The sequence below is a fragment of the Callorhinchus milii genome, unplaced genomic scaffold (genome assembly GCF_018977255.1).
Source record: "Callorhinchus milii isolate IMCB2004 unplaced genomic scaffold, IMCB_Cmil_1.0 Scaffold4, whole genome shotgun sequence".
Taxonomy (NCBI): domain Eukaryota; kingdom Metazoa; phylum Chordata; class Chondrichthyes; order Chimaeriformes; family Callorhinchidae; genus Callorhinchus; species Callorhinchus milii.
In genome coordinates, this window is record NW_024704745.1 from 76,461,901 (window position 1) to 76,488,843 (window position 26,943).

The window sequence follows — 26,943 nt, forward strand, 5'->3', positions numbered from 1 at the left end:
AACCCACAACGTCCTGACCCAGACCCTAGCTGTTTTGTTTCAGATTTATTTTTACCCGTAAAGCCAGGATAAGATTGATTCTGGAAGCAGTAAAACAAGGCACTGAAAGTTCTGAAAGGCTTTGCTTGATCAGTGCAGTTTCTCTGTTCTGAAATTGGAAGATGTTGTATTGATTTCCCTCCCTCTCCTTCCCCCCCCCACCCCAGTCAATAATTTTATACCGCAATGCATAACAGATGCCAGTAAAAACCAGAAACAATATCCTGTCTTGGTTTGAAGATTAGTGGATTATCTATCTGTGTTGGTGTAAATACTGGTGTAAATAAAGTTCAATTAGCGAACGGCATTCAAACTATTCCAAATAGTTTGAAATTTGATGCTGGTGAAGTGAGTAACTCCACTCATCAAGCAAGAGAGACGGATGAGTGTTCTGCGTTAAGTCTCTTTTAGTTTTCATTGTGCAAGATGAGCCCTGAAGGGAATGGTTGTAGTTTTATGTTGTCACAGGCATAAATATCCAAGAGTGAGTTTGTCCGGAGGCGTCAAGGAGGAGACATTTTGAAAACCTTTTAACGAACAGAAAATGATGAGCAAAGGCTTTGACGGAGAAGTCCTTTCACCCCTTTAATCTCGTCCTCCCACAAAGCCGAGGCTGTCCACAGTAATCGCTGCAACAAATGCAGCTCAGCTGATGTTGAAATAATGCGTGAAATGTGATCTATCCCTGTCGCATGTAACAATTAAAATGACAGCAGCGGCTACAACTTAATAATATATTGATCCTTGCATTTGATATAGCACCTTATCACGTCATTGAGACGTCTCAAAGCACTTTATAGAATATACTGCAAAGTGTATTGACTGTATGTTTTGTGGGCCAAACGCGGCAGTCGATTGCGCACAGCAGTGTCCCACAAACAGTCGTGGATTGATAGGTGGAGCTGGGGAGACCAGCAGGGTGAGGTGGACACACCTTAGGTTTTGCTGGACGCGCATGAGAGCGATGAGGGGATGAGGGTTGCGCGTGAGGAGTGAGACCTCTCGCTTTGGTTTGCCTTTTTCTGAAATCCAGGACAGCGTCTCAACAACAACAGCAGCAGCAACAACAAATTACATTTGTACAGTGCTTTTCACGTCGGCAGGATGTCCCAAGGCACTGGACTGTCAGGGATTTGGACAGTCAGGTTCTCGATCCAAAAAAAATAGCCTGAGTGTGCTCCGTCCCAAATGGTTTTGTACCCCAAATGCAGACTGGTTTGCTTTTCCAGGTCACTGGCAGAATAGTCCACCGAGAGCTAAATACGTCAGTATCTGTGCACTTCACACTGCTTTCGTGCATTCATAAACAGCACAAACACAGGAATGTTAGTAAAACTCTGCAGCTGTTTCAACAGGAGCCACTGAAGTACACAATTTTACTGCTTAGATCTGTAATTTCACATCATGACCTGATTGAAATGGAGGGAATTACCAATGGACTTTTTCAGTGTGACGCAGCACTCTGGCTACTTTGGCCAGAATGAAGACTGTGGTTTCAAACTCCCTCTAGAACGTGAGATCGTAGAAGAGGTTCCACTCCAGTGCGCTCTGGTGGGGAGATGGGGGTACGGAGTGCTGCTTTGTCGGAGGTGTCTCTTGTTTGGTGTAATGCTTAAGTCTGTTCTGTTCTTTAAGATGGCTGTTAAAAAGAAGAGAGAGAGAGAGAGAAATTTCTCCCGGTGTTCTGGCCAGCAATTCTCCGCCCCAACCCCCCCCAAAAAATAATTCACTCACTTCATGGCTGTCTGTACTTCATTGCTGTGCACAAATTGGCTGCTGCGTTCACTCACAAAATACACGGTCACTCCACTTTGCAGTAAATCCTTTGAGATGTCCTTCCGACATGAAAGGAGTTATATTAAATGCAAGGATATTCATTATTCATTATTATTATTATAAATACTCGAAAGGGAATACTTAAATGGCACGGGGAGGGAATGAGAAGGTGGTTCCCGTGGAGAAAACACCAATGCAGGTTTGATCAGCTGAATGGTTTCTGTCACTGTACCTTCTTATGTTGATCTGTATTGTTTGTATTTCGCCTCCTGTGTTGCTTTGCACTGTACCATTAACTCTTCTTCATCAGGGAAGCCCTCATAAATTAGTCCCTTCAATCCACGACCGTTTGTGGGGCACTGCTGTGCGCCATTGGCTGCTGCGTTCTGTCCACAAAAGATAGTCATTTCACTTTACAGTGTATTCTGTGAAGCGCTTTGAGCCGTCTCGAAGATGTGATAAGGTGCTATATCAAATGCAAGAATTATTATTTTTATAAAGCAGCTATCAAGCTTAGAACATATAAACCTAATGTATTGGTTGTCCATCAGTTAAGCACTATTGTAAACATCCCTCCCACCCCACCTCGAGCTTGTGTTTTCATTGTTGATGGGAGGATTATGGTGGCCCTAAAATAAAAATATATTGGATAAACCAAGATCTTTGTTTTTAAGATGTGAAATGCAGCCTCATTTGGACGTACACTGATTGCTGTGTGTGTGTGTGTGCGTGTGCGCGTGTCCTGCTTTCAGTCGTCTGCTAATCTGTCGGAATTGGTATTTTTAAGTATTTGAGACTGGTACAGGGATATCAAACCCAGGATTTTCTTTGTCCCCTCCAGCCCTCTCTCCACAATTGTGGCTGAAATTGATCAAGAGGAATGAAGGGTTCCGAGCTGTATATTCCTCTGACACAGTATTTTCTATGACGCAGTATTTTTTTGACACAATGCCCTCTTGGCCCAGCTGGCTTCTCAACCGACAAGCTGGCTTGAGAGTGATTCTTTGGTATACTGCACTTCCAATAGTAAAATTGCCTTGTTTCCCATCCATCGTGGATAAGGTTGTGCGTGAGGAGAGAGACTGTTTCTTTTGCAAGTAATCTTTTATCAGATCAATCGCATATTACGTTACCTGTTAGGAGAACCAATGACCATGTGATCACCTATTGAAAGCTAATAATTAGCTTTGGGACGTACTTCTGACCTGAAAGGCGTTGCATAAATGTATATTGTATTGTTAAAAGCAACCAACGTAGGGGGAATATGGCCCTTGATCTGCATCATCCCATACGCAGCATTGAGATAATTGATCAATTTAATTTTTTTTTATTGATGCTTCACTTTCAAGGGGGAGGAACATTCTGGGAGGCCAGGACAAAGGGAAAACTCTCTCCTTGTGGATTTTAAAACATTAAATGGAGGCCTGAATTCACCAGAACTGGGTTTGACATGTCATTGAAAGGCCAACCCTTCCAGCAATGCAGCTGTCTCAGTACTGAACTGGAATGTCAGCCTCCATTAGGAGCTCAAGATTATGAGCTGATGTGAGGGCACAGACAAGAGAATGCAACCAACTAAGCCAGATTGCCTCTGTATGTTCACTAAACACTTGCAGGGTGGCTGTGGAATCCATAGTCTTGCCCTCCTACTAGATGAAAGAAGATGATTCTAAAACTGATCAAATATTAGGAACCGAGTAATTAAATAGTAGGTCCCACACTACTAACAATACTGTTGGTATCATCCTAAATGGACCAACTGCATCTTCAGTAATCCTCCTACTCCTATCCTCGCTGCCCTCCACCCCTTCTTATCCCAACTCCAGCTCGGGTCCAAATACCTAACTGTCCAGTGCCTTGGGACATCCTCCTGACGTGAAAGGCGCTGTACAAATGTAATATTGCTGCTGTCGTAGGTTTTGTAATGAGACGCCCAATGTGGTGCTATAAACGCTGTGTCCATTTGTTCATCTGTGGGTAGCACTTGGCTCTTGAGTCATTCCAAAGCAGTCCAACTCGCTATCTCGTGTGAAGGGTGCTATATAAATGCAAGTTGAGTGTTGTTGAGTCAGAAGGTTGTGTGCTTAAACTCACCTCGACACTTTGAACTGACAGTCTCAGTTGTTTTTTCAATGCAGTGCTGGAGATGCGCTTCATTGTTCGATCCCATGGTACTATTCAAAAAGAGAAGGGAGTTTCTCCGAGTGGTTTGGCCAACAACTCTCCGGATCAAACTGGTCATTCACTTTGCGGCTGTTTGTGGGACGTTGCTGTGCACAAATTAGCTGCCGTGCTTGCCTGCGCAAAATGCACAGACCCTTCACATTACAGCGAATCCTGCGAAGGGTTGGCCTTTCAATGAGACGTCTTCCCGACGAGAAAGACGCTATTCCAAATGCAAGGATTATTTCTCTATTTATTCGTTTGTTTGTTTATTAGCCTTTATATATTTATCCATCTCTTTGGCTCCCCCATGCACCAGTGAAGGCTCTGCAGCATGTTTTATGCGCGATTTGGAGGATGTTGAGCAGGCATAACATTGCAGGAATGGGTTAAAGCATTACTTAGACAGTAATGTTTGTAGTCTATGGCAACACAGACTGTTTCCTGGCTCTGAATTCCTGTAATGCTGTTGCTGCGGGTTGAGGGGAGCCTTTCTGCCCTGAGCAGTGCTGTACTGAGATGGAAAGCGGAGCAAAGCTCCTGTGCGATCCAATTATTTCGATCCAACACAAGTTAGCAGCATAATTTGTGCCACCTGCATATTGACCCACTCAAAGTCTTTCATTTACTCCCAGGTTACGGGGAAGGTAAAGGTGAAGATCTGAGCTGAGTTCGGGAAATGAGATTGTGAATACTGATTTCAGACCCTTACGACAACCTTATAAAAAAATAGAGTGTTAGTAATGCTGGCCTGTATGGTAAAACGGATGATTTTATCCTGTGCTCTCTGAATGAGAACAATTTTAATAATAATAATCCTTACATTTGATATAGCACCTAATCACGTCTTCGAGACGTCTCAAGGCGCAGGATACAGAGTATACTGTAAAGTGCATCTCTACATATGATGTTTCTGATCCATTTGGGTGAGGATTCCGGTCTATAAATTGCGCGAATACTACTTCAGTGGGCGAGCAGTAAACAACAACAAGATTACACTTGTATAGCGCCTTTCACGTCGGGAGGACGTCCCAAGGTGCTGGACAGTATACAGCATTCAGATATATAAACATATGCAACAGGCTCCCTTAGGGAGACGGTGGAAGCAGAAAGTGTTGATTCTTTCACAAACAAATTAGATAGATTTCTGTTGGGAAATAATATCTCGGGATACAACATATAGTTTGGGACAACAACGTCAGGTGATGATGGAAAGTGAACTGGATGGACCTTGGTCCTCTTTCACCTAGAAAATTCTTATATTCTTAACGCCCCTCCCCCAGTGTAAGTTTTGAGTTCCTCATAGTATAATAGATTGAGACTGACCAGCTGGATCTCAAATTGATATTAATACTTTATTCAATCAAAACCACATCGATAAGTTATACTGCACATACACCAGGGACGTGTAGTTAGTAATCAAATCCTCCCTTTGGGAGAGGTGCTGACCGCTTAGTGTATGTCGATTATGTGTTGACGAATGATCTTTCTCTTTCAGTGGCGACGTCTTGCTGTCCTACCAATGTATTGTGTTCACCACCTTTACATTGTATTCTCATGCAAGTCCCTGACCAGGTCTTGCTTTTTCACAGAAACTAGTTCACCTCGCTCCTTATCTCTGTTTGTTTTATCTTTGTTTTATCTTTTCGTAACCCTCTTACATTCTTTCAGACCTCATCAAGCATCCTTGTTTTTGCATCCCCCTCATCAAAGACCCCTTGGCTCATCCTGTCTCTTAAGAGACATCTGTGGCAGAATAACATTCTCTTGATTCAAGGCTGAAAAANCACACAGACTACAGAACAACTCTTGGGAAAGCTTCTCTCCCTCACTCCTTATCATTTGTTTCACACAAAAAAACAGCCTGCTCGAGGCCACCAGCTGCTTAAGATCTTTTTCTCAGGGTACGCTATGTGCAAGTTCAAAACACCATCTTACATTACTATTACGGAAGCATAAAACCTGAGATCAATCACAATGCCTGTGTGATTTAACTTCATTTCACCATCACTGGAGACATTTCTAACGTTTGCAAACTGAGAATTTGTGGCTCATTTTATAAATGCTTTCCAAATCATCTTTCCTGCTTGCCAAATCATCTGAATCCTTGTAATATTTACAGATCGTGCTGTTGAGAACTCTCGAAACACTTTACAAGATTTTATTTTAGTTATAGGTTAAACCGGAACCCAGTTTGCACAGAAGTGTCCGACAAGCAGCCATGAAGTGAATGATCAAAGTTAACTTGGGGATTGTTGGCCAGGACATGGGGAAAAATACCCTTCTCTTTTCAAGTAATGCCATGGGATCGTTAATGTCCACCTGAACAGGCAGACGGGGACTCAATTTATCGTGTCAACCATCTGACAATGCAGTGTCTCCCTCATCACTGTATTCGAGTGTCAGCCTAGACTGTCAGCTCAAAGTTCCCATGGTGGGGCTTGAACGAGCAACCTTCTGCCTCGGAGGTGACAGTGCCACCAACTGAGCCAGGCTAACACCTGCAACAATTCGGTGTTTGTGATGTTGTTTGTCGTTGTGGCATTATAAGAACATAAGAACATACAAACTAGGAGCAGGAGTAGGCCATTCGGCCCCTCAAGCCCTGCCCCGCCATTTGATAAGATCATGGCTGATCTTCAGACCTAACTCTAATTACCTGCTCTATCGCCATATCCCCTAATCCCTCTATTTTTTAAAAATCTATCAGTTTCAGCCTTGAAGATGTTCAAGGACTGAGCAGCTACAGCCTTCTGGGATAGTGAATTCCATAAATTCACTGCCCTCTGAGTGAGGAAATGTTTCCTCAACTCTGTTCTAAAAGGCTGGCCATTAATTTTCAGACTGTGACCCCTGGTTATAGATTCTCCTACCGGGGAAACAGACCCTCAGTGTCTACTTTATCAGCCCTTTAATAATCTTATATGTTTCAATAAAATCCCCCATAATTCTTCTGTACTCCAGAGAATACAGCCCCAGTTTATTCAGTCTATCCTCATAGGTCAGTCCCCTCATCCCAGGAACTAACCGAGTGAATCTACGCTGCACCCCCTCCAGGGCAAGTATGTCCTTTTTAAATAAGGAGACCAAAACTGTACACAATACTCTCGGTGCGGTCTCACCAAGGCCCTATATAGTTTTGCACCTTTTGCAATGAACGCTAACATACCGTTCGCCTTCTTAGTTGCTGCTGCACCTGCAAACTAACTTTTTGAGACTGGTTTACAAGGACACCCAAATCCCTCTGAACACTAACACTATCTAATCTCTCCCCCTCTAGAAAATAATCTGTTTTTTTTCTACCTAGATGAATAACTTCACACTTCCCCACATTAAATTCCATCTGCCACCTACTCGCCCACTCCCCTCGCCTATCTATATCACGTTGCAATCTTTTTGCATCATCCTCAGAGCTTACTCTCCCATCGAGTTTAGTGTCGTCCGCGATTTTAGATATGTTACATTCAATGTCCTCGTCTAGATCATTGATGTAAATGGTAAATAGCTGAGGCCCAAGCACTGATCCTTGTGGCACTCCACTAGTCACATCCTGCCAATTCGAGAATGACCCGTTTATCCCTACTCTCTGTTTTCTACCCATTAGCCACTCTTCAATCCATGCTAATATGTTCCCATTAATCCCGTGGGCCTTAACCTTGTGCAATAGCCTTTTGTGTGGCACTTTGTCAAATGCCTTTTTAAAATCTAAATATACTACATCTACTGGTTCCCCCCTATCTAACCTGCAGATACATCTTCAAAAAACTCTAAAAGATTAGTTAAGCATGACTTCCCTGTGTAAAGCCATGTTGACTCTGTCTAATCTTGTTATGGTCCTCCAGGAATCCCATAACGACATCTTTAATTAAGGACTCAAGAATTTTCCCTACCATTGATGTCACACTAACTGGTCTATAGTTCCCCATCTTTTCCCTCCCACCCTTCTTAAATAGTGGTGTTACGTTTGCGATCTTCCAATCAATGGGAACCGTTCCAGAATCCAGAGAACTTTGGAAGATCAAAGACAAGTCATCCACTATCTCAGTAGCCACCTCTTTTAAAACCCTAAGATGTAGGCCATCAGGTCCAGGAGATTTACCAGTTTTAAGACCTGACAATTTACCTAAAACCATTTCTGTACGAATATTAATTCCCCCAAGTTACTCGCTAACATTTTCTTCTTGGTTCCCCTCTATTCTTGGTAGGTTTTCAGTGTCTTCTAAGGTGAAGACAGTAGCAAAGTACTTGTTAACTCTGCGTTCTCAGTGTACTAATAATGATAATATAATCCTTGCATTTGAAAAAGCGCCTTATCACGTCTTTGAGACGTCTCAAAGCGCTTCACAGAATATACTGTAAAGTGTAGTGACGGTATATTTTGTGGGTGAAATATGCAATTTAAATGTACGATGTACAAATGATTAGCACAAAGGATTTCTGTGGAGTCTGGTTCTAGCTACAATAATATTTTGGATGTGTGGCTTCTAAACAGTACTAATCACCATGCTGAAAAGATTCTTTGCGAGTCTAGGGTTAATCTCTTGGATTGTGCTGTGGTTCAGTCCATCACAGTATTCTCTGAGCTGTTGCATTTAACTGTGGCTCTTAAAATGCTAGTGATCAGGAGGATTTCATTTTAATGAGCTGAACCTCTGAGGAGCTTGTTTGGGTCAAATAAAATTCAATAGGATGTGGAAGGGGTCAAAGGCCTGACAGTTCTTGTCTTAGCCTTTCCATCACTGTCTTAAAGTTTGACATTATTCATAAATTTGGAATAATAATCCTTACAATTGATATTGCGCCTTTTGGTCTGGAGGATGTCTCGAAGCGTTACGCAGGATTTACTGTGAAGCCTAGTGACTGTGTGTATATTGCAGGTGAACTCTTATTAATGATGATGATGATAATAAAAAATATATCATTTTTATAATTGTTTTGTAATTGCCAGGCCAGAGTAGGCTTGGCGAGCTCTGGCCTGCTTCTCGTTCCCCGCCCTGCCTGCCCCATCGGTGGTCTTGCCTTCAGGCTTTTGTTCCTCTACTCTTTGGGACTCCATAACAGTCCCTTTGTCTCACCCCCTCCCTTGATTCCTTCAAGACCCATCTCTTCGATCGCGCCTTCACTCCTCCTGATCCCAATCCTCAGCTCGGATGCAAACCTTGACTGTACAGCGCCTTGGGACATCTTCCTAACGTGAAAGGCGCTATACAAATGTAATTTGTTGTTGTTGAAATCCTTGCATTTGAAACGCACCTTACCACGTCATCGAGATGCCTCAAAGTGTCTCGTAGGATATAGTTTCAAGTGGTATAACTGCGTTTATTTTGTGCTCTTAATTTGGAAGGCATTTTTAAACACAGCATAAAAAGACTTCTGGAAAAGCTGATTTCCAAATTAGGGCTGAATTGAAAAATTCAAAGTTTAATTTAAGAACATGATCATCAGGCTCAAACAATTTGGGACTCGGAAGTCTTTCAGTCTTGCTCCTAAGAGGTAGAGCTGTTTTTTGGCAAGCAGCTGTGTTTTTAAAGGAATGTAACTTTCCCCACTTTCTCCTACCCTTGGAATTTCTATGTAGGTCAACAAGCTTCGACAGAAGGAAGGTTAGTATTTTGGGGTTTGATTGTGCTAAAAATAATCCTTACATTTGACGTCGGGAGGAAGTGACAAAGCTCTTGACAGGGTAATAATAATAATCCTTGCATTTGATATAGCGCCTCATATCTTCGAGATGTCTCAAAGCGCTTCACAGAATATACTGTAAAGTGAATTGACTGTATATTTTGTGGGCAAAACGCGGCAGCCAATTGCGCACAGCAGTGTTGCACAAACCATGATTAAATGAACAATTTATTATTTTTGAAGGAATTATTACCCCCGGAAAAGGGGTCTGCCAATTGACTAACAACTGTGTCTGCTTAAGGTATACTGTAAAATGCAGTGTTTTGTAAAGTGTATTTTGTAGGCGAACACAGCAGCTGATTTTGTGCACAGTAACGACCCACAAACATGGTGGATCCATTCAAAGTCTCAAGACTGAGGTGGATGGATATCTGTTAGGTCAAGGTATTATGTGATATGGGGTAAAGGCGGATAATTGGAGTTGAGGTACAGATCAGCCATGATGTAATTGAATGGCGGAACAGGCTTGAGGGGCTGAATGGCCTACTCCTGTTCCTATGTTTCTATGTTCCAATGGCATAGACCGGCGGTGGCGGTCACTGACACAAGGCTGTCCACTCTTTGGGAAGCTGTGTTTTTTTTGTGCTAGGCTGAACTATGTGCGTGATGTGCACAAGGGGCAAATGACGCTAAAAAAAATGAGCCCCAAATAATGGCAGGCCAAGGTAGAAAAATATCAACATGCCAAAGAAAAATGTGCGACTATTAAATCTCATTGTGCAAGGATGCAGTGATTTATTGCTGAGGTTTATCGATGCAGTATTAACATCATCAAAACAGTGATGCTCCCTTTTGAATGACAAGGATATTCTGAAAAGACTAGGTTTCCAGCTATTGGACTAACCTTTTTCTCAACACAATAGCACACTTGGGTAAAAGACATGTGCCTATGGTGTATCCATAGAAACCCTGGACAGCCAAAAATTGATCTGATGCAGAATTTTTTTGTTGTTTTTGCTGCTTTGAATGCTTTAGTACAGAAAGTAACATTCATCAAATGTACTTTCCCCGAGACTGAAACTGAAAATTCCTAATACTCTGTACTAAACGTCAGGTGGAAAGAAACCGCACTAAGATCTACTTCCCAATTTTACAGTATTGTGTATATTGCAATACAGTCACTACAATTCATAGTAAAATCCCGTGAAATACTTTGAGACATCTTGACGAAGTGAAAAGGCACTATATCAATTGCAAGGATTATCATTCATTATTATTCAGTGCAGTCCAGTCCAGTTATTTTGGCTTTGCTACTCCAGGGCAGCACCGTAAAACATTGGCATTGTCATTTGGATGGGATGATACACCAAGGTCCTGTCTGTCTTCTTTCAGGTGGGTTTCAAAATACCGTGGAAAGAGAAGGGAGCTTCTCCTGGTGTCCTCGTGAACAATCCTACAGATTAATTGGGCGTTCACCTGGCTGGTTGCAAATTGCTGTCACTTTTGCCGACAAAAACACTTGACCGGGTAATTTACTTTCGGGAGCAATTTTGAGCTGTGAACCTACACCATAAAAACGCGAGCTCTTTATTACGATTATTCCGTTCTTTTTCTTTGAGAACCCAATAAAACCATCTTATTGAGATCCCCACAGAGGATTGACTTGATTCTGATATTCCATTGGCAAACATGTCACCTTGGAGCCAGCTCAGCTTCAAGGAGACCCCAATTAATTCGGAGGACAGTCACCAGTTAGTAATTTGACACATGACAAGCGCGGGGTTTGAGCCCTCACTAGCGGATGGCAAGTACCAGGAACTCCCTGTGAATTTCCTGGTGGGCAACACAGCTCAGCATGAAATGTATGAGAGCATTGCCAACATCCTACTACCCACAGTTCAGACACACATCTCGATCCATTCAGCAATGGTTCCATCAGTTGGAGATGAGGAGCTTGAAAAGCAGCTGTTTACCTCTCTGCAAACCAATAAAGATGAATATAGAAAGATGTGTTCGCAAACCCGGACTCCAGGTTTCGTCTTCCAGCAGCTGTCAACATCTTGCTCGTCTCATCATCGTTCATTCCTTTAATATTGGGACTCTCCTCTGCACTGCCTCTAGACATCAGAAACCCTTCAATGTCATGGTGACAATATTCAGTACTACTACACAGTACTGGCCCAATTAGAGCCCTATAGCTTGAGTATGATTTCTGAGAAGCTGAATTCAACTGATTTGGCAATATAGCCCAGCCAAGGCAATATTTGCCTTATTTGTTGCTGCCTCTCACAGTTTTGACACGGTGAGAGATGTGTCACCTAGGATGGATAGATCTTTTTCATCTTCCTGCTTGGCAAGTTCAGTCCTATCCATGAAATACATGTGCACCCTATATTTTTTTCATTAATTTTATTTTGGTTATTCACTTCAAAGTCTGTTTTTGGCACATTATTGTCAGTCGCCTACAAAATACACAGTCGCTACACTTGGAGTCTCGTAGCGGAGTGGTAAGCACACTCACCTCGCAAGCGAGAGCACATGGGTTAAATTTGCAGGCGGGGTGAAACCTTAGGCAAATTTCTTTACTCCACACGCCTCTGTTTAACTAGCAATAAGTAGAGATCCAGTTGTTAATTGATTAGCCAATCGCTTTCCTGTGAAATAATATCTTCCCCCAAAAAACTTTGGTTACTCAATCCACGACTGTTTGTGGGACACTGCTGTACTCAATTGGCTGCCACGATTTGCCCACAAAATACACAATCAATCCACTTTACAATATATTCTGTGAAGCGCTTTGAGACGTCTCAATGACCTGCTAGGCGTTCTATCAAATACAAGGATTGTTATTACATTGGAATACAAGCAACAGTGAAAGTATTGTTTTTGTGATCCTGAGAACTATCTGCCAGGAGGACAGTGCAAGGCAAGGCGTTTAAAACAGAGGACTTAAGGCAAATAAGTGGCGACATGAAACACAGGTGAATAGACCACAGACAGCAAGCTGGAGGCAGTCTCAGGAATGCAACAGACGAGGCAGCCAAAGAAAACTAAATTACCAGTTAGCAAACGCTAACCCAAACATCATGTAGTCAATGGCCCCTTTTTTTTAAAAAACAAAATGTCAGCACAGATGTTGGTTCGAGTTCAAAAGAATTCAAAGGAGGTGGTTCCCGACCAAATAAAACAACGCTGTTCCAAAGCAATTGTGGTTAAAACAGCACGAAGACTGGGAAGTAGATGAAAGTTCTGTGAAGCAAAACTTATATTGGGGAAGGGAGGTTTAGGTTGATTATGTGTACCCTCCAGTTTGTGCACTTTTTGAAAAAAAAATGCATTTGTAATTCAAGGCCTTGGGACGTCCTCCCGACGTGAAAGGCGCTATACAAATGTAATCTTGTTGTTGTTGTAATTCAGATGTCACTATATTTTAAGACTTCAAATGGTTCACATGATAACAACTATAGTAATCAGGGTATTTGAAATAAGGTCTTGTAGATGAACACGGCAGTCAGTTTGAGCACAGCAAAGTCCTCAAAACAGCCTTGAAGTGGATGATCAATTTTATTTGGGGGATTGTTGGCCAGGATACTGGGAGAAACTCCTCTCTCTTTTCGAGTAGCGACATGGGATCTTGAACATCCATCAGAACAGATAGAAGGGACCTCAGTTTAATGACTCATCCAAAGGACGTCACCTCCAATAATGCAGTGCTCCCCCTTTCCTCGGATTCAAAGGCAAACTCACTTGAACATCTTCCATAGTCTGAATGTCTTCCAACATAATTTTCTGCGCAGCAACTTTTTATTTTAATTTAGTGATCACTGAGAATGATTTCTGATTTGAGGCACCAATTTCAGTGAACAGTGAAAGGTCATAACGTCAATCCACTTTACCGTATAACTTGTGAAGCGTTTTGAAATGTCTTGAAGATGTGATAAGGCGCTATATCAAATGCAAGGATTATTATCAGAGAGATCCCTAAACCTTGGCTCTTGCCAACCTGTGCCTTAAACCTTCCGGAATTAGATAACAACAACAAGATTTCATTTATAGAGCGCCTTTCACATCGGGAGGACGTCCCAAGGCGCTGGACAGTTGGGTCGGAACCAGAGCAGGGGGGGAGATGGTCAGGGTGAGGTGAGGGAAGAGAGGGAGCGAGGAGGGGGTAGAGAGTCGAGAGGGGAGCTGAAGGCACGGTCGAAGAGAAAGGTCTTGAGACCGGCCTTGAAGGAGGAAAGGGAGGAAGCGGCGAAGGCACTGGGAGATAGAGTTCCAGAGCCTAGTGGCTGAGAGGCTGAAGGCCCGGCCACCGATGGTAGGGCGGTTGGGGCGGGGGATGTGGAGCAGACCGGAGCCAGAGGAACGGAGGGTACGGGCAGGTAGGTAGGGGATAGTAGGTCGGAGAGGTAGGAGGGAGCGAGGCCGTGAATGGCCTTGTAGGTGAGGATGAGGATCTTGAATTCGATCCTCTGGGGGATGGGGAGCCAGTGGAGGTGAGCGAGGGTGGGAGTGATGTGGTCCCGAAGCCTGGTGCGGGACAGTACACGAGCTGCAGAGTTCTGAATGACCTGCAGCTTGTGGAGGGAGGTGCCGGGAAGGCCAGAGAGGAGAGAGATAAGCAGGGTGCGTCCCTCCAGGGAGAGAGTGCACATTCCATTCCAACAACTATCTCTGGAATTTCCATGTGTAGGTGGGATGCATGGGATTCTCAGTTTGACTTGGTTACTCTTAAGCACGGTGATGGATTTCCGCATGTATCAGACACCCGGCTGACCCCCCAAAATTATTATTATAATTGACCAACAACCATGGCCTCTCTGAAACCTGCGTTTCACCAGAAGTGTGAATGCGCTGTCTGTATTCTGGGTCTGGGACCTTGATTATGCAGCAGGTCAGCAAAGCATGGAGATAGTGATGTCTGAGGCAAACACTGTCATTCTATATTTTTAAAGAATCTTATAAACCCGAACCCCTAAGCGCATTCTGCGTGCGGATTTATTTGTGGTTTTCAGGAGGAAGCTGGAATCTTTGTGGATTTGTCAATTTTTTGGTGTTTTTTTTTAAAAAAAGGAGACTGCAGCTGATCCAGTGCTCATTTTTCAGTCAGTCTGGCGCAGTGGTATCATTCCTGCCTCTGAATCAGAAGGTTGTGGGTTCAAGCTCCAACCTCCAGACTTGGAATTGCATAAATCTAAGAGCTGACACTCCAATGCACTGCTGGCGGTGTGTTGGATTGTCGGAGATGCCGTCCAACTTGCACCTGAAGAAACTTCCCTCCCTATTCGAGTTGTGCTACGGAAACTTTAACATCCACCTGAATAGGCAGGCGGGACCTTGGTTTAACGTTCTCATTAAACCAAGTGATTCCATTACCTCCGACAATGCAGCAAACCCCTGGAATGGTTATGGTTTAACCCTTGGTAATGGAATGGTTGTCTAGACCAGTGGTGGCCAACCCAACTCTTGCCCGCCACCAAACATTTACACTAGACAGGTGAGTCTGCATTAAAATCAATGTTTTCTTCCCTTTTTTTCTTGATATGCCACAAAACAAGAAATATTCAATGAAGAAAATTGAATTTCTTGGGTGACCAAAAAGGTTGGCCACCGCTGGTCTAGACTGATAAGAGTTCCAAGTCCCGATATCAGGCTTGAACCCACAACCTTCTGTCTGACTCGGACGAGAGTGCTGTAGAGTGAGCCAGGCTGATGTGTATAGATACTCTCTACGGCATTTACTCACGGTCTAAGTGACGATCATTCCTGCTTTTCAGTGCCGCCTGTAGAATCTTAACAGGGCAAATTAGTCTTCTTTTACATTAGGATTCCAAGGAGCTTTGCAGTCCTGTAACCATGCAGAGCTAATTCAATCAGCACCTGCCACTGAGGATAATTGTCTTCAATTCTATCACCTTAGGACCTGCAGTCAGTACCTGTCTTGTGAATCAACGGCCAATAATGAGATCATTAAATCATGCTGATTTCCTTTGTATTGCAATTGCAGTTCCAATTCTACTTCACTTTAAACCTGGCATTTTCAAAGCTCTTACTTCTGTTTCTCTTGTTTGTAAGAATATCCCCTTTTGCCCCATGTGATCTCAGCTTGACCGAGATACCTGCTCCCACCCCTCCACCATATGGCCTTGCGTCACATCTATTGAACGAAAAAGCTTGCATTTATATAGGGCTTTATTGCATCAAAACCCTCGGCTGCCCATGCCCTTGAGATAGTGCAGAGACGGGCAATGAGCTAAACCTCTTCAGAGGTTTCTTCTCCAGAGAGAATACTCAGAGGGGATTTCCTAGAGGTGCATAAAATTTTAAATGGGATCATTTAAACCGTAAATGATCAATACTTTGCAATATATCAAAACAGTAAAACAAGAGTTGTTGTTCTTTTAGTTGTTAAAAGAAACAGAGGGGAGGTGAGGAGAAATTTTCTCACACAGCAAGTTGTTCGGATCTGGAATACATTGCCTGAAAGGGTGGTGAAAGCCGGTTTGATAACATCTTTTAAAAGAGTAGATGCAAATGCCCTGCTTGTCGGCCTTCCCAACTCCTCCCTCCACAGGTTGCAGATAATCCAGAACTCTGCAGCCCATGTCCTCTCCCGCACCAAACTCCGTGACCCCATCTCCCCCATTCTCACCCGACTCCACTGGCTCCCTATCCTTCAGAGGATCCAGTTCAAGATCCTGGTCCTCATCTCCAAAGCCCTCCATGGCCTCGCCCCATCCTACCTCTGCGATCTCCTAACCCCCTACCAACCCGCCCATTCCCTCCACTCCGCCGGCTCCAGCCTGCTCCACGTCTCCCGACCCACCCGCTCCACCATTGGCGGGAGAGCCTTCAGCCACTCTGCCCCCAACCTCGGGAATTCCATCCCCCAATCACTCCGCCTCACCCCCTCCTTAGCCTCCTTCAAGTCCTGCCTCAAGACCCTCCTCTTCGACCATGCCATCGGCCACCCCCCCTTCCCCTCCCCTCCCTTCTCCCACCCTGACCCCAGCTCGGGTCTGAAATGCTATACTCTGTCCAGCGCCTTGGGATGTCCTCCCGACGTGAAAAGCGCTATACAAATGTAATCTTGTAGATAATTATTTGGGGAGGACAAGTTTGCAGGGCTATGCGGAGAGCGTGGGGGAGTAGGATTGATTTGACCTCCTGTCCTGTATAATTCTATGATTCTAAGAAGATATAGTTTATATCCCTCCGTTCATCGGACTTTGTCTGCTCCATGTTTCCCACCCGACCTGCCCTACCATTGGTGGCCGGGCTTTCAGCCTCTCTGCCCCTACACTCTGGAACTCCATCCCACGGTCCCTTCGCCTCGCTTCCTCCCTTGCCTCCTTCAAGGCCGGTCTCGGGACCCTTCTCTTTGACCGTGCCTATGGTCTCCCTCCCACCTCTCTGCCTTCCCTCACCCCTACACCACCCCTCCCCCATGCTCGGTCCCCAACACCTGACTGTTCAGCGCTTTGGGATATCCTCCCGACGTGAAAGGCGCTCTATAAATGTAATTTTGTTGTTGTTGTTTAGAGTTGTAAATGGCAAGAACAGACACCAGGAAGTTTTCTTTACGCAGAGGGTAATCAATGACTGGAACAGGTTGCCAAGAAAGATGGTAGAGGTCGGGGCACTGGATTCCTTTAAAAAGCAGCTTGAGGCAGTGATGTAGTGGGAAGATAGTAGTGTGTGTGTTCTGGATGGATGAGATGGGACGACGGACTATCGAGGATTTGCTCCTGATCTGAGGGTTGGAGGTTGATAGAACGCCTTATCATGTTGTCGAGATGTCTCAAAGCACTTCACAGAATATGTTATAAAGTGGATTGACTGTATTTTGTGGGTGAAATGCTAATATTTGATACAAAGCTGTTCACATTGGGAGGAAGCCTCAAAGAGCTTCACAGGACTTGCTGTGAAGTGCAATAACTTAGGTGAACACAGCAGCCAATTTTGCGCACAACAATTTCTCCCAAAAGAGCTAGCAAGTGACTGACCAGTTTAATGCAGACCTGAATACTAATTGCTGTAATCCTCTGAACAATGTTCACATTGCACTTCTCGAGCAATTGCCTTTTCTAACTATACTGTGGAATATGATTCCAGCCACTCAAGTGGAACTGTTTCAGCCAGTTCAGTTTGCAACTCTAGTACTGGGTCATTATAAGTATAAATCATATTATAAACGTATGTCATGTCAGGGCTGGTGATCAGTTGAAGTGGCTTTGATAGTCCCATAAATCACAAGTTGTTATACAGTATCTCTAGCGCAATTGAAAGGCCCGAATGTCATGATTTATGCTTCTAAAAGTTCAGCAAATAATACTAATCCTTTTGATATTGAGTCTTGTCACAGCTTCAAAGCAACACAGCACAGGATTCACTGTAAAGTGTTAGTGACTGGGTATTTTTCAAGGCGAACGTGTTTGCTCGCAGCAATGTCCCCACAGACAGCCATGAAGCGAATGACCAGTTTTATCTGTGTGATTGTTGGCCAGGACACTGGGAGAAACTCCCTTCTCTGTTTGATTTGTGGCATGGGATCTTTCATTGTCTTATCTGAATGGACAGACTGGACCTTGGTTTAATATCTTATCCCAACGATATCACCTCTGACAATACAGCACAGCCTGCAAGACTGCACTGGAGTGTCAGTCCTGACTTGGACTGGCTGTAAAAGCCTAGAAATACAGTCACTCTATTTCACAGTAAATCCTGTGAAGAGTTTTGCGATGTCCTTCTGACGTGATAAGGAGCTATATCAAATGCAAGGATTATTATGATATTATTTTAAGTTCCCAGCCATTTGCTTGTGCTGCATTTTGAGTGCATTTTTTTTAACATTTGGAACGAAACTGGCGAGTGCACATTTGCTTTGGAAAGGGCCTTTACATTTTACTTTATGATTTTTTTTAAATGTAAAATTGTTTCTCTTTTTGCAGTCTTTTTATTTTCTAGTCCCTTGGCTCAGCAGGCCTGCTCCGTGTCCCCTGCCGAGGCTTCAGCCTCTCTGCCCCACCCTTTGGAACTCCATCCCATGGTCCCTTTGCCTCGCTCCCTCCCTTACCTCCTCCAAGGCCCATCTCAAACCCGTTCTCTTCACCCTGCCCTCCACCCCTCCTGATCCCAACCTCCAGCTCAGATCCAAATCCTTAACTGTCTAGTGCCTTGGGATGTCCTCCTGTAATGAAAAGTGCTGTTTCAATGTACTTTGTTGTTGTTGGTCCCATTTTTACTAAATCCTCCGTAGTCCTCTGTTTGCCATTTCAATCCTAAATACGTACACATCTATGTTATTTTTAGCTTTGGCCTTTTAACGGCAACCTGGCTCAGGTGGTAGCACTCCCGCTACTGAGTTAGAAAGTTGTGGGTTCAAGATCCCATGTTGGTACTTTGAGTTCCTATTGGAGTTCTTGGAGAGCAGTGCATTATCAGAGGTGCCTTCCTTCAGATAAGACGTTAAACCTAGGTCCCGTTTGCCTCTTCAGACATTAAAGATCCCATGGCAATATTCAAAAGGAGAAGGGAGTTTTCTCCTTTGCCTTGACCAAACGTCCTACAGATAAAATTGAATGCTCACTGCATAGCTGATTGTGGGACATCGCTGTGCGTAAATTGACTTCCACGTTTGCTTACAAATATGCAGTCAATGCACTTCAAAGTAAAATCCAGTGAAGCACTTTGAGATGTCTTAACCTGATAAGCTACTACATCAAATGCAGGGATTATTTATTTTTTATTATTAATGGTGTTTCAAACCTAATGCACAATGATTGCTGGAGCCTTTAATCTTTGCAAATGCCATGTAGCTTATAACTTGCACAGAGTGCCTATTGCCTCTCTTTATGGTTAAACACAACAGATAAACACTTGCAATTTGTTAGGGCTCCAACGAGCAAGACTGCATTTTGTTATTTAATGGAAGTATAATAATAATTCTGACATTTGATATAGTCTTTCACATTGGGAGGATTCTAAAGCACTTCACTGGATATACAGTAAACCTCACAAGTCGTATTTATGCAAAGTACGAGTTATGTCAACCTTGCGTAGAATAAAAACTCTTGAACAGGACTTGGACAGATGTACAACTTAGGCGATAATACGATTTATACAGATCAGACTTGTGCGAATTTTACTGTACTGTAGAGTTGAAAGGCCTGAAAGTCGCGGCGTAAGGTTTTTATGACTGAAATTGAGCAAATAATCCTAATTCTTTTGATATTGGACCTTGTCATAGCATCAAAGTGACTTAAAGCACTTCACAGGATTCACTGTATTTGTAGACGAACACGGCAGCCCAATGGCCCACAGACAGCCGTGAAGTGAATGAGCAATTTTATTTTGGGGTATTGTTGGCCAGAACAATGGGAGAAACTCCCTTTTATTTTCGAGTCGTGACATAGCGTCATTAATGTTCACCTGAAGAGGCAGATGGGACCTCAGTTTAACGTCTCATCTGAAGGGCGGCACCTCCAACAATGCACAGGCCCCCCAGCACTGCACTGGAGTGTCACCTTAGACTATATGATTCCAAGTCCTGCTGTGAGGGTGTGTCATGAAGGATGGCATCTCTGACATTGCAGAGTTCCCCCAGCGTTGCACGGGAGCGTCAACTGAGACTGTGAGTTCAAAATCCTGGCATTGATTTTTAGTCAGAGCAGAGAGAGGGAGCTGCATAAATAGTTAATCTAAACCTCGGTGAAATTTCTCATCAAATGCCTGTGGTCCAATCTTCTCAGCTATGCAATTACAAGCAGTGTTTACTTTCCACTTATCCATCCTAACAACCAGCCTGAGGTGTTCTCTCCTTGGTCACAGCAAATTTGTATGTTCGTTTCAAAGGTTTCAAATTATTTCTTGGCTGCCACCCAAGAAACCGTTTGGAGAGACGCAACCCATTGATCCTGTTCATTTCTCTGATGACTTTCCCAGCGTCATGCCATTCTTGGTTGTATGAGGCCTTTGCTGCAGTTCTTACTTGCCCCGAGGAAGCTTTCACAATGGCTATAAAGATCCTCTGCTTTCGCTTAGTGGGTCTGCTTCCCTTTGTGGTTACCCTGACAGGGTTTTGCTTCTCAGGCTGTAGTTTCAGTTCACTCCACCCGAGAAGTTCCATGACGTCCCTTGTTTCAGTTCTCAATTAACTCTTCTCTCTCCTTTCTCAGTTTACCAATTGATACCAGTAAAGAATTTAAACCGTGAAGCTTTAACCTGTTTCGCCTTTACTTGCTTTTTTTTCTTTTAGCTCACCGAAAATCCTACTTCAAGTCTCATTAGGAGCATCACTCATTAGGAGCCTCCTGAAATAGCTGCTCATGGTTAGGGAACCTTTTTGTTTACATAGAGCTTTATTAGCTATAATAAGCACACCGGACAACAACAGCAAAAAGATTACATTTGTATAGCGTCTTTCACGTCGGGAGGACGTCCCAAGGCGCTGGACAGAGTACAGCATTTCAGACCCGAGCTGGGGTCAGGGTGGGAGAAGGGAGGGGAGGGGAAGGGGGTTGGCCGATGGCATGGTCGAAGAGGAGGGTCTTGAGGTGGAACTTGAAGGAGGCTAAGGAGGGGGTGAGGCGGAGTGATTGGGGGATGGAATTCCCGAGGTTGGGGGCAGAGTGGCTGAAGGCCAACGGTGGGGCGGGTAGGTCGGGGGACCTGGAGCAGCCAGAGCCGGCTGAGCAGGCAGGTTGGTAGGGGGTTAGGAGATCGCAGAAGTAAGGTGGGGCGAGGTCACGGGAGGCTTTGTATGTGAGGACCAAGATCTTGAACTGGATCCTCTAAAGGATAGAGAGCCAATGGAGTCGGGCGAGAGTGGGAGAGATGGGGTCACGGAGTTTGGTGTGGGAGAGGACACAGGCTGCAGAGTTCTGGATTATCTGCAGCCTGCGGAGGTCAGTACTTCAATTGTACCAAACGTGACTGGTCAACTTAAACAAATACTTAATTCCTGAACGATATTCAAAAAAAATTGTAGTTGTGCAACTTCAACACATCAGGGTACCTGTTCGGGCGCCAATTGTATGGGTTCGATTAAATTTGTGACCCTATGAAGAAGTATGAACTGACACAAACTCACAATTTTCTTCAATTAGTAATTTTTTAATAAAGATTAGCAGGGTTATTCATATCAAAGTTATATGTTTGATCAAATCAAATTAATGTTTACGACGGGTTAGTAAAGTTCACTGCAATGGGGTGATCGGATCGATACAGTGGCTTTGATGGAGGAATCGACTTGTTAACATGTACCAATCCATGTTGATTGTAGTATATCTCTCTTTCCTCGAGATTCTTTGCACTTGGCTTCTTTGTTCCCAAACTCAGCTCTTTTTATTTTATCCCCAAACCTCTGTTCCTTTATACCTCGTAAAGACATACACATTGACCTTGCAAAGATATCTGGATTTAGCTTTACTAAAAGCATCTTTGATCAGACAGCCTCATCCCATCACTGATATCCAGTTATCAATGGCCTTTCTTTTTTTATCAAACTCCCAACAGCTTGTCTAGAATAAGTCTTACTACCACAGATTGAACATTTATTTTTAACGTCCATTATGTAGCTAAAAACAGTGTCAATGATGATGAAGAAAACTTTGTTGTGTAAACATTCTTTCACTCATCCACCATTGTTCTGGACAGCCATGCATTTGTATCATATAGTGAGCCTCTATGAAGTAAATAGTTCAATGAGTCTTTGCAATTTTCTTTGGTCAGTTTAAGACAACTCAGAATTCTGGGATCACTTACACTACTCAGTGGTCAGAGGTTTCCCAGTGACATCAAGTGCTCCAAGACACTGTCCAGCGTGAAGGGTGCTACGTAAATGCATATTGTTGTTGATGTCGAACAATGCAACTATTTTAAAAAAAAGTGCTTGTGGCTGAAGGTTTTAATCAATACTCAGATCTTGCGTTAAGAATGACATTTGCATATTTCAGTCTATTCTCACTACATTTGGGACTGCTTTACAAATGTGTTTTTCCAAACCTTAGCTCTGTGGACATTTCACAAGTGAGGCATGCCTTGTATGTGGAAGCAATTTTTGTCCTTTCTGTCTCACTGGAGGGGCGGGGGGAGGGGATTAAAAAAAAGGGCAATAGTTTATATGAAAGGTGTTTTTCTATAGAAAGATGTTTGCCTATAAATTGTATATGTAATATGTATGATATAATTTAATATATATGCAAAATAGTGCACAGATCTATACAAGCATTCAGAATTCCAATTCATATAACAACAACAAGATTACATTTGTATAGCGCCTTTCACATCGGGAGGACGTCCCAAAGTCATAAAAGGCTTATTCTTTATTGGAAATGGAGTCGGGGCGATCGCTGAAATATTTCCATCCTTATTTTGTGGAGACTGCAGAGCTATTTGCCAGTGTTGTATTGTTGGCTCGGTTAGTCTGTGCTTGATGGTTCATTCTACATAATAGGTGCTCGCCACAGAATGAGTGAGCTTGGAAAGAGCAGGCGCAGCTGAAATTTACAACAACTTAGAAAGGGGCTACTGAAAGGTCAATTGAAGAAGAGAATTCTAAATTTGGTGACTGTGTGTGGTGTGTGTGTATGTGGGTTTAAAAGAAAGATGTTTAATTCTAGCGTGTATCTGGCTTAGTTGATCGTACTTTTGCTTCTGTTGTTGTGGAGTCAGAAGATTGTGGATTCAAGCCCTACATCAGGACTCGGCACCACGTGGCTGATGTTCCAATGCAGCGCTGGGGAGGTGGGGTGGGGGCGGTAGGGGTGGGTGTTGTCTTGTTGGAAGGGCCATCCTTCGGATGAGATGTTAAACTGAGGTTCCTTCTACCTCTTCAGGTGGACATTAAAGATCCCATAATGCTATTACATACACAGTGTCAGTCCACTTTACAACACATTCTGTGAAGCACTTTGAGACATCTCAACGATGTGATAAGGCGACATATCAAATGCAAGGATTATTATTATTATTTGAAAAGAGAAGGGAGTTTCTCCCATTGCGCTGGTCAACAACCCCCCAAATTAAAATTGATCATTCACTTCATGACTGTTTGTGGGACATTGCTGTGTGCAAATTGGCTGCCACATTCGCCCACACACAAAAGAAAAGATCACTGCACTTTACACTAAATCCTGTGAAACGCCTTATGATATCCTACCGACATGAAATGCGCTACACCAAATGCAAGGATGAAATAATGATCCTTGATCCAATGATCCTGATGACATTGCTTATATTTTTGCTTCATGAGAATGATTGTCTTTCATTTGTCTTAACAATCAAAAAAAATTTGCTTTGAAATTCTCAGAAAAGTTGGTGGCCTATCAGCACGAATTCCACGCCCTGAAGGAGCGCCTTCGAGTGGCCGAACACCGAACTTTGCAACGTTCCTCTGAACTGAACACCATTCTGGAGCAGTTCAGACGGGCAGTGGCTATGTCTAATGGCAGCCGAGAGGCCCTGAGCAACTTTTCAGGTAATAACTTAAAAGAGCTCAATAACAGCCAGATGCCACTCATTTGGAGGAATGTTTGATTGTTTGCCCAGGTTAGCTGGGAGACGCTCCTTTCTCTTAAGCCATGTACTTTAGTAAGTAGCAATTTGGACTGAGGGCTCAAAGTGCTAATGGGGTCCTGCAGCTCAGCTGTTAGGGCACCCAGAGACCTGGGTTCGATTCCCAGCTGGGCAAATTGACTCACTCACTCATGGCGGATCGCATTTCTGGGGATAATTAATAATTCCTTCAAAAACTAATAATTGGTTAATTCAAATCCACAACTGTTTGTGGGACGCTGCTGTGCACAATTGGCTGCCGCGTTTCGCCCATAAAATATACGGTCAATTCACTTTACAGTATATTCTGTGAAACGCTCCGAGGCGTCTAAAAGACGTAATAAGGCGCTATATCAATTGCAAGGATTATTATTATTATTGAACCCATAATCTTTTGGCCCAGGGTTGAGAATCCTACCAACTGAGCCAGACTGATGTGCTATTTTGCTCTAATGAATGCTCTAAACCGGTTAAGTCACCTATTGTAATAAACTGCACAATGTTATACTGACGACACACCCAGCTCAGCTTGGTATGATTTGTACATATTTGAGTTTGTATATTGTTATAGCTGTGTAACGTTATACAAAGTTGCAGTTCCAATTAACAAGAGATTGAATAATGTTATGCCCGGGGTGTAGTCTAGAAAATTGCTCTGGCACCTGAAACATGGAACAAAGAGATACGCCAGTGAGAGGGTGGGTTGGGTTGATGGAAAGACAGATGATCCCATGGGAGCATGGTAGAGGAGGTGGATGGTCCAATAAGAAGAGACTGCTGCGTTATAGTATTTTAGTGCTTATTTTTTGTGATTCAATTTTAAAGATATAACAGTCAAAAATAACTTGTTTTTGTTAAAATCTCTTACCAGTGAAATTAAAGTAAAACATTGGATTTTTTAAAAAGAAAATTCTCATCCTTTAAATTGTAAATGCCTCTGGAACATTCTGCAAGTATTTGCAAGCGTTTATAAGGGAAGTTATAACTTGTTGTAACAAGTTATGACATAATGACATAATTTTGTCTGATCCAACATTAAGCAGACTCAATTATAAAATAATTGTTTCATTTGACTAACCTCAAATTGATAGCATGACTGTCAACAAATGATGTCTAGACCAAGGTTCCAAGGATTCAATATGTATGGTTTCTAGACCAAAGTAGTTTTTTTTAATGTTTTGGGGCTTTGGTTTGCAAGGTCAATGGGAACTGAGTGGGAAGAAAATCCCAACGACTAGTCTGTCTCTCCGAGTCCAGCTGATGAGCCACGTCTGTTATCAGCAATGTGCTGGAGTACCGCAGACCCGCCTGCCTCAGGAACCGTTTCTTCACTTGTAATCAAGGTCGTGAGTTTTATCCCCCATCCTTCAAACTGGGATTCAGCCCTCAGTGAAATGTTTTCTTTTTGATCCATTATTGGTATTGCATAACCTTTTAATCGTATATTGTATTAGAACTTATGGTTTTATATTGGAAACAAAAGGATCACTCCGGTGACAGGTCAGCTTTATAGAATTTTTATGCCTTTACATTGGGATTGTATGACCACAGCTGCAAGCACGTAGATTGTACAGCACGGAAATGGACCATCCAGCCCAGCGGTCTATGTATCAATGTTAATACTTCACATGAGTCGAATGAGATGTGTTCTATCAATCTCATTTGTTGTGTTTTCAGATGACACCAAAAAGCTGCTGAAAGATCTGACTAACAAAAATGTCCTACAAGTGCCAAATATCTACCACCACTTACCCCACTTACTTAACAGTGAGGAAAGCCTTCAGCCCGCTGTGCAGGTCGGCCTTGGTCGGACTGGGGGTGAGTATAAAAAAAAAGCTGGTAACACAACAACAACTTGAATTTATATAGTGCACTTCACACGGTGCAGGATCCCGGAGGGCTTGAAGAATGCTATAAGTAGGTTTGATTGGGCTCCTGCGATGGCATAGTATCTAAAGATACAATACAAAATTACATTTGTATGTCGGGAAGATGTTCCAAGGCGCTGAACAATCAAGTAGCACTAGCTTACTGCTTAACTATTATTTTTTTACTGTTTAGAGTTCAGAGCAAATCATTAGCTCAGAACAATTGACCTCACATGAGAAAAAGCAGTGAAAATAATACTCAAAGTGACAACACGCAAACTAGTTTCATCTGGCGTCTTGACCTACTATAAACTCAAACTTTAAAAACAAAATATTTGACATTCTTCCTTCCTCCACCTCCACCCCCATAAAATGGATTAATCACTTCATTACGGGGAGTGGGATTGATTTGGATAGCACTTTTCAAAGAGCTGGCAGAGACACGATGGGCCGAATGGTCTCCTTCTGTGTTATATAATTCTATGATTGCTGTGGGTGACATATTGTGTGTAAATTGCCTGCTGCATTTGTCTGCAAAATACAGATACTACACTTTACAGTAAATCAAATCCTGTGAAAGGCACTTTATCAAATGCATGGATTATTAGTATTACTATTTGCTCTGGGTTGTGTAGGTGGATATGATAGCTGGTAAATAGATGTGACTCACTTACACATTAGGTGGCATTGTTTAGTATGGGATAAACCCATGAGATAATGATTTTTTACTATTTCAGCTATTTGTCATTCATTGAATCACTACAGGAAAATACTGTTAAATGCCAAAATCCTCTGTCTCCAATACGATATGCAGTTTACATAAGGCCTGCTGTGATGACGATCAAGACAATAGCATTTTCACAAGATCACAAGAGTGGTATCATCCTTCCAGAACACCCACCCTACCACCCGCTCTTCA

The 26,943-nt window shown here is 43.1% G+C and overlaps 1 protein-coding gene across 1 annotated transcript in view; it reads left to right on the forward strand.

Moving 5' to 3' along the window:
- mgat4a (alpha-1,3-mannosyl-glycoprotein 4-beta-N-acetylglucosaminyltransferase A) overlaps positions 1-26,943 on the forward strand; it is an 84,822-nt gene that overhangs the window by 16,529 nt on the left and 41,350 nt on the right. Inside the window, exons 2-3 of the mRNA XM_007891146.2 lie at positions 23,912-24,079; positions 25,834-25,974. Coding sequence (XP_007889337.1) covers positions 23,912-24,079; positions 25,834-25,974 — 309 coding nt within the window. The remainder of the gene's footprint in view (positions 1-23,911; positions 24,080-25,833; positions 25,975-26,943) is intronic.